Here is a 14,017-nt window from a genome sequence, read left to right as displayed (position 1 = left end):
TTGAACAGATAAACAACAAGGTCTTACTTTATAGCACAGGGTACTGTATTCAACATCCTATTATAAACTGTAATAAACTGAAAAAATATAAATAAATAAATATATATGTATATATAACTGAATCACTTTGCTGTACAACAGAAGTTAATACAACATTGTAAATCAACTGTAGTTCAATAAAATTAATGTTTAAAGAAAAGAGTATAGTCCTTCAGAAGGGTTCACTGGCATAGCAGTCCTATCTTTCTCTCTTGCTAGCTTTTTATTGTCTCACAATTTGCCTAAATTTATAGGCCTTGGTTATGTCACAAAAGAGATTATAAAAATATTACCTAGCATACTAAGAAATGAATCTATATTTTATAACCTGTCTCTAATAGTGATAAAAGATAAAATTAAAAATCATAAAAATGACCAACAGCCCCCTCTTATAACATAATTGAATAAAGTTTCTTAGCAATTAAGTTTAGCTCCACGAGAATGTTCTTGCTTTCAAGAAAATGATTTATGATCACCAATGATAAAATAAAGTTAACCGCCTAAAAGCATTCAATACTTCTTGCTACCTTGAACAGCAATCAAATCCTCTAACACAAGTAAAATTCCTATAAGAAGTCCTTTTGAACACCGTTACTGTTACACACCACAGTCTTATAGGATTTGTAATCAGTCTCTTTTGTAATTTTTATTGTATAGTTAGTTTACAATATTGTGTTAATTTCTGCTGTACAGCAAAGTGATTCAGTTGTGTATGTACAGATTCTTTTTTTTTTAAATTTATTTTTGGCTGTGTTGGGTCTTCCTTGCTGCGTGCAGGCTTTCTCTAGTTGCGGCAAGCAGGGCTACTCTTCATTGTGGTGTGCGGGCTTCTCTTGTTGCTGAGCAGGGCTCTAGGTGCGTGGGCTCAGTAGTTGTGGCTCATGGGCTCTAGGGCGCAGGCTCAGTAGTTGTGGTGCACAGGCTTAGGTGCTCCACGGGATGTTGGATCTTCCCAGGTCAGGGCTCGAACCCATGTCCCCTGAATTGGCAGGCGGATTCTTAACCACTGCCCCACCAGGGAAGCCTGCCTGTAATAATTCTTAATTGAATTCGTTTTGCCCCCGTATTTGACTAGAGGTATGATCTTGTGATCACTGGCAAGACAGCACCGAAAAAAACCCAAGATTAAACTTTTGCAGATGAGTAGAAATTAGATCCAGGACAAAACTGTAACTAAAAATAAGAAATGGCCTGAGGATAAAGTAGCTGACCTTCTATTCACAGGATAAAAATTCACAGACTCATATTGTATAATGATCAAATGAAGAAAACTGCAAGTTTTTCTGAATATTTATAAAATGGGTACTTCAATATATTCTTTGAGGAAATGAAAAACAACATGTGTTAGCTAACGAAAGCATCAAAGAATTGGTAAAATATTTGAAACGACTACAAAAACTGTTTTACAAAAAAATTCAGTTTTAATTATATAAAATAAAATAAAAAACACATTGAGGGGTTATATTCAGCTACAATTAACAGGAAAAACCCACCATCTTCCTGACGGAAGGTGCTTATTCTCACATGTAAACAATGGGTCAAGGAAGCCACTGTACAACGCAGCAGAGAAACAAACTCCCATGTCATTCTTTTTAGTGGCACCATTGTAAATGCTATGGTGAGTCAGGAACACATACTCACTAGCACTATTAACAGCACAAAGTGTTTCCTACACAAATTAGACATTATGAAGATATAATCCAGAGAAGAGTGGAATCAGAGAATATTCCCAACCATAAAACACTGGAATACTTAGACAGTGGACACAAGAGCCCTTACAGAAAAAATTCAAACTCTGATGCATCTCTGATGTAGAAGGTATGAAGACAGCAGGGGAAACTATATATCCATAAAAATGGAAATCAAACATTTGTTGGTGGTGTTAACGACACTCTTGACTATAAGGACAGAGTCTGGAAAATAAGGTGGAAGATGGTGTCATTGAAGCTCCTATGAATCTGCCTCTCTACCAGTGTGGGGATTCCAGTATCTGAAGAGTATCTTCTTTGTACCTGCTTTTAAATCACACACAGGTGAGCTATTGGTGAATGCTGATATGGAACGAAAATGGGGATGGATTATGGAAAGTCTAGATCTTAATATTACTCACAGGCAAGATATCTCCAACTCCATAGATTTTTTTGTATTATCACAAGTCTCATAGTTTATTCACCAAATACCAGTCAGAAGGAAATACAAAGCATAACTTACATGAAACTATATTTTTTGACATCTTTCCCATACATAAAATTTATTCCAAGTGTTTAGTATAATGGAAAATGAAAAAAGGTTCCTATACTCACCACCACCAAAAAGTATCTTTCTCAGTGAAAAGGGTACTATATATAATAGATTATGAATATCCAGGAACTGCCACACAAAGCTACTAGGCATAACCCAACAAATACCAAACTGCCATTTTGCAATGGCTCATTAACTGAGAATGAATAGAACATTATAAAAATTTAAGACTAACTGCATATTAGAAATGCACTTGTGGACTTCCCTGGCAATCCAGTGGTTAAGACTCTGTGCTCCCACTGCAGGGGGTGCAGGTTTGATCACTGGTAAAGGGACTAAGATCCCACATGACGCATGGCACAGCCAAAAAAAAAAAAAAAAAGGAAAAAAAAGAAATACACTTAAGTTCACCCATGGATCCAACAGGGTTAAAATGGAAAGAAAAATAATCATTATCTGATTAAAGGAAAAATCACTACCTTTAAATCTTATGTACTATTGTTGAAAGACGATGTACACAATTACCTCACATTAATATTCATTTCTAAAATTAGGAGAAATCCACTGTTCAAGGATACACTTGAAGAAAGATCCTTACTAAACAACATATTTATAAAACTTAAAAAAAAACTCTTTCATATTGAAGGTTTTCTGGAACATTAGGCATGGAGTACTTTCCATTAAGTTATCTCATGTTATTTACATTTATACTTCTTCTTCATGGAAATTCTCATACATGATGTTGGCCAACTGAAGTTGTTACCCAGGCTGTTTACAAATGCAGTTTTATCTAGGGAATCCTTTCATCCTTTTAAACTACTGAGATCAGAGAAGCCTTTCCCATTCTCCACACTTTATATGTTTTCTATGCAGTGTGTAGTCTCATGTGTCTTCAAATGATTGAGAGATAAATGAAGGCCTTCCCACATTCCTGACATTGATAGGTTTTTTATCCAGTGTGAATTCTTTCATGCAGTTGAACATAAGTGGAACGGAAGGTTTTCCCACATATTTTACATTCATAGGGTTTTTCTCCAGTATGGGTTCTTTCATGAACTTTGAAACCTTTTTTTGAACTAAAACATTTACCACATTGTTTACATTGATAAGGTTTCTCTCCAGTGTGACTCCTTTCATGGGTTCGAAGAGAACTGTGGTATCTGTAGGCTTTCTCACAGTGTTTACATTGATACGGTTTCTCTCCTGTGTGAATTCTTTCATGTGTTTGAAGGCTTTCATTACAACTAAAGGCTTTTCCACATTGTTTACATACATAGGGTTTCTCTCCAGTGTGAGTTCTTCTGTGTACGCGTAAGGAACAGTAGTAACTAAAGGCTTTGCCACATTGTTTACATTGATATGGTTTCTCTCCACTGTGAATTCTTTCATGTATTTTAAGAGAACTGGGATTAATGAATACTCTCTCACATTTTTTACATTTATAAGGTCCATCTCTAGTGTGTGTTATCATATGTTTTCGAAAGGTTTTTTGCCATGTGAAGGCTTTCCCACATTCTTTACACTTATAGGGCTTTTCTCCAGTGTGGATTCTTTCATGATTTCGAAGAGAACTGGCAGTACTCAGTACTTTAGAACATGTTTTACATACATACAGTGTCTCTCCTGTGTGATTTCTTTTGTGTATTTGGAAGGAACTGAAATAATTAAAGGCTTTGCCACACTGCTTACATTCATAGGGTTTCTCTCCTCTGTGAATTCTTTCATGTATTTGAATAGTTTCAGGACTTTTAAAGGCTTTTCCACATTGTTTACATTGATAGGGTTTCTCTCCGTTGTGACTCCTTTCATGCATTCGAAGACAACTGGGATAAATGAATGCCTTCTCACATTTCTTACATTTATAAAATCCATCTCCAGTGTGTGTTACCATGTGTTGTCGAAAGCTTGTTTCCCACGTGAAGGCCTTCCCACATTCCTTACATTCATATGGTTTTTTCCCAGTGTGATTACTTTCATGTATTTGGAAACGTTTTTGAGCACTGAATCTTTTACCACATTGCTTGCATTCATAGGGTTTCTCTCCACTGTGAATTCTTTTATGTGTTCGGAAGGATTTCTGATATGGAAATGCTTTTCCACATTGCTTACATTCATAGGGTTTCTCTCCAGTGTGACTTCTTTCATGCATTCGAAGAGAACCAGGATAAATGAATGCTTTCCGACATTCTTTACATTTATATGGCTTTACACCATATTTTTGATACTCTCGTGTTTTGTGTTCAATGTGACATCTCATGTGTCTATTAAGGGATGAATGATCCATGAAGACTGTTCCACATGCACTGCATTCACATGGTTGTAATCCAGGAGTTTTCTTGTTCAGATTGATATTTGGAATAAGGTTGAAATTTTCTCCACATAAACTAATGTCTTTACTTTTACAGAATCTCTCTACCATAAAAGTTCTGTAATAAATGAGAATATTATTAATGACTTCTTCATTAATCATTTTACATTTATTATATTTATTATGAATTATAGGAACTGGTTTTCTATCATGTGTGAACTGTTAGAAATTGAATACACTGAATGTTCTCAATGCGACTTCACACCTTCTATTAAAAAGTGATATTCAAGTATAGGTTTCATTGTTAATGACTGCAAGTGAACTATTTTGCAAACACTAAATATTTATATCCCATTTAAGAAAATATTTTTGGGAAACATTTTCTAAGAATAACTCAATATGGGGCTTCCCTGGTGGTGCAGTGGTTAAGAATCCACCTCCCAATGCAGGGGACACAGGTTCAAGCGCTAGCCTGGTAAGATCCCACACGCCGTGCAGCAACTAAGCCCAGGTTCCACAACTACTGAAGCCCGTGAGCCTAGAGCCCATGCTCTGCAACAAGAGAAGCCACCACAGTGAGAAGCCCGCACAGCGCAACCAAGAGCAGCCCCTATTCGCTGCAACTAGAGAAAGCCTGCACATAGCAATGAAGACCCAACACAGCCAAAAATAAATTAAAACAAACAAACAAACCTCAATTTGAAGGCAGGGTTATTATGTTGCTTCTTTTAAATTTTTCATAATATTACTGCAATTCTCACGAGACAGTGCTTTGTATTTTAAGTGTGACTCACCTTAATTTTCTCCCCTGGTTTTTGTACTGATCTTCAATGTCATGATATTCCCGTTTTGCTCCTGAAATGCAGACCCAGAAAAATGATCCCAAAGTACTATAAATTATAGAAAAATTATTAGATTCTAGGTCCAGGATGAGCTCTGACCATTTCTAGTTTCTTTACCAATGTCTTCCCTTTCCACGTTCCACATCTTGGAACAATATTGACAGGTAAGAAATACCTCTTATCTAATTGACAAAGTTAGGGAATTTCTTCATTCTTACCGACTGCAGCCAGATTCCTTAAGGTTTCCTGCATCACATCTCTGTAGAGTTTCCTCTGTGAAGGACCCAATAAAGCCCACTCCTCCAGTGTGAAGTCCACAGCCACATCCTCTATGGTCACTGAGTCCTAAAATACCGAAAATATGTGTACACCGAGACGCATGAGATTGACAGAACTAGACATCCACACTTCATTTATAGGAAGTTTACGTACGATTCTGTTATTTACAAAGTTATTCTATGACTTGATCATGAGAAACTTACTCTCCACACTTCCTCAATAATTTAGCAGCATCATGAAAAAATGAAAATTATTTACACATTATCACTTATATCACAATGGCAGAGCCCAGAGAATGCAGGGAAATGACAGAAATACTGTACAAATAAAACAAATATCATTTTAAGAACATCAATTTCTTGTGAAAAAAATTCTTTCATCTTCTTCCTATGATGCTCCATTTACAGCATTTCATAAGGAAGAGGATCAAGACTCATGAGGCTTCAATGAATAGAAACACTGTCAAGAACTGGAAGCTTTTTCCTAGTCCCATCATCTAACATCAGAGTCCAGGTGCCTGGAGAAATCGAACTTTTAACAAATCCCAGCTGGCCACATTCTCTCAAAGTCCTCCAGGCCTTTAAAGAAATCAGACGCAGACGCCTGAATATATTCTTCTGGGGAACCATTGCCTTCTACTTGTGTAACAATTATCAAAGACTCTATTTTTCCTTTCTCTATATATATAATTTGATGCAGCTAGAAAATTTGAAACTTAGAGCTCACTCATGAGGAAGAAGCAATATTATATTAGACCACAAAATCCCTATACTCATGTGCCTCAGGGCTGCTTCCAGCCAAATTTTAGAACACACAGTGCAATTACATGCCAGAAAAACTCTTCTCATCACACCCTAACAGTATACCCTGGGCCTGTCCTTAAGGAACAGTTTAAGAGCTACAGTTTGCAAGGGGGTTCACTGAGGTCCATAATAGTGTGATGGTGAATTTTCCCATGATTAGAAAATATGTATAGGTTTCATCAGTGGTTTTCTCCAACACAACATAAAGTCTCCATTCTGCAATTTCAGCTACAAGTGTTGGGCATGCAGCCACACTGGCTACTGCCAGGTGAAAATCTAGTTCTGGGATTTATGAATTTAGAAGCTGTGATTCTTAATCTCACAAGAAGAGAATTTAAAAGCTTGAAATAAACAAGTCCTCCCAGAGACATAAGAGCACTGACTTCAAAGGGCAAACCAATGTCCTAAAACTGGAAAAAAGAAAAGATGTTTTTAAAATATGACCCGAATATTCAGTTCTTAACGCCTATACCCAAAAGAATCTGTTTCACCAGAGTCTAACAAAAAGACCAAAAAGAACTAAAAGATATAACACAATATTTATGAAGCCTGGCATAACCTTCTTTAACACAAAACTTAAGATACACATAATGAAATTAACTAAAGGAAAAGAAAGAAAGAAATAGAACATGTAAGTAACAACTAAGAGTTTTCTAAAATTAATGATAGACAATACCTATAGGTTCATGAAGCTCAGTGAACAGAAAACATGAAAACACAGAAATGGAGATCAAAGTATATCATATTCAAACTAGGGAAAAAACGAAGAGAATACATTGTAAGAAGCTAGAGAGAAAAACGTAAAATGCAAAAGTAATAAACTCTTGGAAAATATCACAGAACAAAATCTAGGTCACCTTGGGTTTGGTAACAAATTATCAAATATAACAACAATCACAAGATTTATAAAAGGAAAAAAAAGTATAATTTCACTTTATTAAAATGGAAAATGCCTCTTTCAAGAGAAAGTGTAAAGAGAGTGAAAATCACAGAATAGGAGAAAATCCTTATAAAATGCATACATGATAAATGACTGGTATTCAAAATATCTAAAGTATTATTGTCAAAGTAAGAAGACAAACCACCAATGAAAAACTGGCCGAATATCTAACAAACAGCTTCCCAAAGAAGACATACAGAAGGGAAACAGGAAATATGAAAATGTGCTCAACATCAAATGTCAATGGGAAATTGCAAATGAAACAATGAGATATCACTACACACTTATTTAATGGCTAAAATGCAAAACACTCAAAACAACAAATATTGGTGAAAAGGTGAAGAAAATCCTCATTCATTACTGGGGGAAATGGAATTTGGTAGCCCTACAGTGGAAAACAGGAGCTTCCTTTCAAAACACTACATACTGAGTAAGATCCAGCAATCACACTCCTTGCTATCTGTCCAAATGACTTCAACTCTTATAGCTCTTAGGTTCACATGAAACCCATACACGAACACCTGTAGGGGCTTTATTCATAACTGGCATAAGTCAGAGGTAAGCAAGATATCTTTCAAGAGTCAAATAAATAATGAGCGGTATAGCCATACGATGAAATACTGTTCACTGATGAAAAGAAATGAGGTAGAGCTATGAAAACACATGGAGGAAGCATAAAAGTATATTGCTAAGTGAAAGAACCCAATCTGACAAAGCTATATACAACATGATTCCAAGTATATGACATTCTGGAAAAGACAAAAGCATGAGACAGGAAAATGATCTTTGGTTCTGGAGGATTTCGGGATTAGAGGAAGAGATGAATCAATCTCTGAAGCAGAGAGGAAGTTTAGGAAAGTAAAATTACACTATATGTGCAGAAATGATTAATACATGTTATTATACATTTGCAAAATCCATACATTATGCAACACAAAAAGTCAACGCTAATGTCACCTGCCCACTTTAATGCATCAGTATTGGTTCAGTAATTGTAACAAATGGACCAGTCATACAAGATTTAAAGAATAATGACTACTGTGTGGATGCCGAGGCGTTATTTGGGAACTCTGTAATTTCTGATCAGCTTCCTAGTAAACCTAAAAAAAGCTGAAGTCTATTTTAAAAAAAGAGCACTGACTCATTACAACTCATCCTGATGACTGCTTGATGTTTGGTTAGGTGTGGCGACAGTTGGTTTTGGTCCTTCATCAAGGCTGTCTCAACTAAGGGATGAAGGGGAGCAACTCTCCACTGAGCTCCATCATGTTCCAGGGTGTACTGTCATCTTTAGTCTATTCACTCCCCAGAGCTGTGCATTCAGTGAATCCCAGGCAGCTACCCAGGGAACCAAGGAGTTGGAGAGGGTGGCTCCAACAGCAACACAGCATCTTTCAAAGGACTGAAGAAAGAAATGTCATCTCTCCAAGGGCGCATAAGCCCAACGGCCAAGGTTTGGCTCCATCGTATCACAAGTAGGTGTCAGTGGCCGAGCTGAGCTCCTGGGGTGCTGTTTCCAGTACCAAAGCCATAATAGGCACCTGAGTGGAGTCCTCTGTTTGTAAGAGATCCCAGTATGGGGGGATAATTGCAGCTTTAATGGCATATTAATGTGAGACCTAGGACAGTGCCTTGCATCAGAAGCCTATGGCCAACTTAAGGCCCTCCTCAGAGAGCCTCCCATCACTGCTCGCAGGGCTAGAGGCCTCCTCATGACACTGATTGCTTTATAGAGCTTAAGAAACCCGAGTTCAAGTTGGGTTTGAACAAATCCCCTTGCTGTGCCAAGCTGAGACGGTGAGTGTTGTCGACCGTAACCGAGAGGCTAAGGATCTTTGTTGCAACAGATGCAGGGGCAACAGCCTCAGAGTTACTTAAAAGTTTTGGTGAGCCTTCTGGAATCTCACCACTTACAGGCTGCCTTCCCCTGTCTCTTCTCTTTCACTTTCGCTGAAATAACGGCTCTTTTGAAAGTAGTGACTGTCTTTTGGGCTCACCTCATTCACAGGGTATAATCATCCTCCTACTCCCCCAGTCCTACCCTCAACACTAATGTCTGGGCAAACCCAGCCTCAGTCACACCTTCGCTCTAAACACAGATAGGTTCCATCTCAGACATCAACCCAGGACCACAGGAAGGAGGGCCCCATTCTCATATTCCTGTTCCCAAAGTACAAAAAACTGACAGAAACTTTCAACTCAGTATCCTCCCTGTATACAGCCCAGGCTTGGTGGGGTCAGCAGTGCAACACAGGGCAGCACAGGGCACAGGAAAATCTCCCCAGCAAACAGCAGCTCACAGAGCAGGAGCCTCCACACTTTCTTATCAGCCTGTCCAAGTAAGAGGCACGAGGGGAAAGGTAGGGGGTGAGGCTTAACTTTCAGTAGTGAAACAACAAATATGTGGGTCCCAAATAATCATTACTAGAATAAAAACTTTAAGAAAAACAGGCATTTGCACTGGATTGTTTTATATAAAAAAACACTAAAAAGATGATGAAGGCTTAATCAAAACTGGTTATCTGAGGGTGGCTGGCATTAAGAGCAGAGAAGTGCGGCAACATGTGGGCAGGGAGTCTTAATTTCTTCCCTTAGGAATTTAATTTTAACCATTCTATATAGAAAACCACTGCAAGATTTGATCCTTTAAACAGTAATGGATATAAAAGTGTAAACCACAAAAAAAAGAAAACTCCCTTTCTAACTAAAGGCACACAGGGTATTATAGGTTTTCTCTCCATTACAGTAAACGTTGGAGATATTTTCAGAAATAAGTGGCATATTACACTGTATTTTAGGTTTGCAATTAAGCCTTAAATGGACTAGGAATTTGAAAGATTGACATAAACTTTGAGGTGTTTTCCTCATATCAACTGAAATAGAATTTGTTTCTTCTTTTCTCCCACATCCATTAAAATAGAAATTCATTTGCTTTAGGAATACTAGAGGACTTTTAATTGTTAAAGTTCTCTAGGGACAGGCACTTACAAACACTGACCTAAAAATGGAAAAGCACCTGAGAACTTAAATGCACCCATTTCACGTCTTGAGGTTCTCTTGTCTAAATGAAACAAAAATTCTACTTGACCTCACAACTTTCTTGCCTTAGATGGTATCTGTTAATCAACATAGATTTTAAAAGCCCAAGTGTTAATGGAAAATAGAATCAAAGGGCTGTAATCTTGAATGGATAAAGGAATCCAAGAAAAGAAACACAAATATTGGAATCAAAACATACAAGCAGACTGTGTCCGTACAATTCGGAAGCCCATATTCAGAAAGTTGAACATCTTTACAGACTTGAGAGTCTAGATAAGCCCAGTTGAGATAAAACTCCTGTAAACGGTCAGTCCCTCAATGAGGGCAGGGACACCTGGGCAGCCACAGGAATAAACTCTGGGAGCTCCACAAACCCTCCCCAGTCCTGTAAGCAGGGAAGCTCTCCCTACCCCAGGCTTCCATTATCACAAGTCAGGAAACTCTAAGCCTGATTCAGGTTAAGGTTCTGATCCAAATGGACTCCCATATTCATAAACCCTTTGTCCACGAGACAGGACACCTCATCCTCACAGACTTCTCAATGGGCACAAATTACACTCTGAGTGCACCTATTATCATGGAGGGACCACTCAAATATAACATTTAAAATGCCTAGGCTAGGGCTTTCCTGGTGGCGCAGTGGCTGAGAGTCCGCCAGCCGATGCAGGGGACACGGATTCATGCCCCGGTCCGGGAAGATGCCACATGCCGCAGAGCAGCTGGGCCCGTGAGCCATAGCCGCTGAGCCAGCGCATCCGGAGCCTGTGCTCTGCAACGAGAGAGGCCACAACAGTGAGAGGCCCGAGTACCACAAAAAAAAAAAAAAAAAAAAAAAATGCCTAGGCTAAAGAAAATCACAAGTACCACCCTGAAAGGGCAACATCCCTATACCCTTGTGAACTTGCACCCCCAGATTTCAGGGCTCTGCAGCTTCTCACAGTATAAGGACTACCATTGGTGGGTGTGAGCAGGTAGGATTGGGCAGGAGGAGGATGTCCAGGAAGATCCACTTCCCTGTGCAGGCTCAAAGGGGGCCTTAGTTTGAAGATACTGACTTCAGGCTCTGCTCCCCACTACAGGCGCTCTCAACCACTACCGATATTTTATGTAAGATACCCAGAAAGGCAAATATATAGAATCAGAAAATAGATTAGTGATTTCCTAGGCCTCGGGATGAGAAGGGAGAGTTACTACTAATGGACATGAGGTTCATTTTGGGAGTGATGGAAATGTCTTAAAATTAGTGTGGTGACAGTAGAACAAGTCTTTAAATACGGTAAGCACCAGTGATCATTTAAATACAGAAACCCTGTTTGGACAATTCAGCAAAATCACTCAAACCCAGTGTGTATGTGGAAATGAGAGAAGAAAATTCTCAGCCACTTTTATTAATTCACCCAGAAAACCCCAAGTGATCTATTACTTTCTGGAAAAATATGTCAGTCATTTATTATTTCCAAGGCAAGTTTAGTACGTAAGTAATCACACTTGAATACTTTTTGTCTCCAAGTCTAAATCCTGACATTTCATTTGAAATCAACCAACAGTAAAAGAGACTCCAAAAGAACTCACCTTACTCAGGGAATTAAAAAAGTGAAACAAAAATTCTTAACAACTGGAATGTAATACTGAAAATTTTTTACCCCCTGAAATTCAACTCTCTTACCTCTTTGGAAATATTTTACATGGTCTTTCAAGCTCTGTTAATTAAATACATTTTACACTATTGAAAAGAAAAACTTAAATAAGTGAATAAATCTTTTGAAGGGGACTAACCCAGGGACGGGCAGTGGTCACAGCACAGATCGTCCAGAAAAGTTTCATAAAAAAACCTCGACAAAAGGACTTCCCATAGGATGTCTCTTCCCAGAAAAAAAAAACGGGGAGGAGAAAGAATTTCATACACCTACTTCCAAGTAGTTATTCTTGGCTTCCCGCTCCTGTAAAACATACACCGACCGCCCCCCTTCCCAATGCAATCCACGACTCTGCGCAAATAGTAAGAACAATTAAAATATTGGGTTTGTATGAAATGGACCACGGAAGATGAACAGTTGACAGACAATGTGAATCGGAGAGGGGAAACTGACGTTGTGAAGACGGGGAATAACATGGAAATGTAATGATTTACTACAAGCCCTACAAAGACCTACTCTGCTGGGGGGTCTTTGATTTGAGACTTTGCTTCCCAAACATTTGGAAAACTCAGAGGAAAACGGGTGCCCCCTGGGCAGCAAGGAGGGGCTGGGACCCGTCAGGGAACAGATAATCCCAGGACCGAATCCTGGAGAACGAGTCACGATTGTCACCTGAAGACGGCGCCCGAGTTCACAGCACAATCCGGGAGAGAAGAGGGGCTGCGGGCGCAGAGCCGCGCAAAGAGACGCCGGGACGGAAGTTCCTGCACGAAGTGACAGAACAGCACGCCTGGGGTCCCGGCTGCCGGGCCAATCCCCACGCTGCGAGCCAGAGGGGACAGAGGTACGAGCGGCGCCGCAGGCCCAGCGTATCCGTAGACTCCGGCGTGGAGCGCTAGGAGGCCGTGTCAAAAAGATGGCCGGCTTCGGCCGATTTCGACCAGTCCCTCCGCGGCGGCCGCAGCCTGGGGCACCACACTCACCATTTCGAGCTTTCCTGAGTCTGAGTCCTTCCTAACGACTCCAAAGACCCGTGCAGATACGTGACATGGAGGGCTCTCCATGGGTAGTGAACCGCACACAGCCAGCGGCTCTAGGCGCAATTGGAGAAAGAAATGACGTCCACGCCAGTGCAGAGCATCGCCCCACCCACCTGCCTCAGCAGCCTCCCGGTTGGACAGATTTCCAATACCCCGCCCCCTCGTGCCTGAGTGACAACCTGCGGGAGGCAGCCTGACTCAGTTGAATCATTTAGCGCCGCTGGGATTGAATCTGTCTTCGCCTGGCACTTAAAGTTTGTAACAGAACTTTTCCCTGGCCTGGGATTCCCTGGCATGGAACCGTGCTTCTTGTTAAGAAAGGCAGACACTTAGATGTGAACTCACCGTTTGTAATAAAGAGGCTGGCTCCAGTTTCATCTTTGCGCCTTGACAACGCTGAGCCTTCCACCCATCCCTCCCCATCCCCACTCATTAGGTACTTAAGCTGAAGAATCCCAGAGCACTTGGCTTTGGTAGGAGGTCTGAATCACTCAGTCCTAGCTGGGTGCCAGGACAAATCTCAGTCAAACCACAAGCTGTGAGGTGTGTGCATTAACTTCTCAGCTGTACATTTTACACTGGAAGGAAATTTATTTTAGATTAGTGTTCCCTGTGTGCCTATAAAACTTTGAAATGTCAACAGCTATAATATATATAAGGCAATTGTATTCCCATTTTCACTGATAGAAGAAAAACAGTAAGTTGTACTTAACATTGGAGTGTACCTGGAAACTCTTCCTGCCCCCCACCCGCAGCTGTACTGAGGGATAACTGACTAATAAAACTGCATTTAAAGATGACAACATGATGATCTGATACACTTATACTGTATAGTATAATTGAAATGTA

General features: G+C 39.7%; 1 protein-coding gene across 1 annotated transcript; it reads right to left on the bottom strand.

The window, feature by feature from the left end:
* Positions 1-1,124: 1,124 nt before the first annotated feature.
* On the bottom strand, positions 1,125-13,239 carry LOC307183231 (uncharacterized protein). Its single transcript, XM_079915455.1, has 4 exons — positions 13,112-13,239; positions 5,649-5,775; positions 5,383-5,443; positions 1,125-4,706 (listed from the first exon to the last, which is right to left on the bottom strand). The coding sequence occupies exons 1-4, from the start codon at positions 13,190-13,192 to the stop codon at positions 3,230-3,232; spliced, it is 1,746 nt and encodes a 581-aa protein (XP_079771581.1). The 5' UTR covers positions 13,193-13,239; the 3' UTR covers positions 1,125-3,229.
* Between the last annotated feature and the right edge of the window lie 778 nt (positions 13,240-14,017).

This window comes from Stenella coeruleoalba (assembly GCF_951394435.1).
Source record: "Stenella coeruleoalba genome assembly, chromosome: 3".
NCBI classification, from domain to species: domain Eukaryota; kingdom Metazoa; phylum Chordata; class Mammalia; order Artiodactyla; family Delphinidae; genus Stenella; species Stenella coeruleoalba.
The sequence above is the reverse complement of the archived record's forward strand: the minus strand, read 5'-3'. Positions and strand labels throughout refer to the sequence as shown.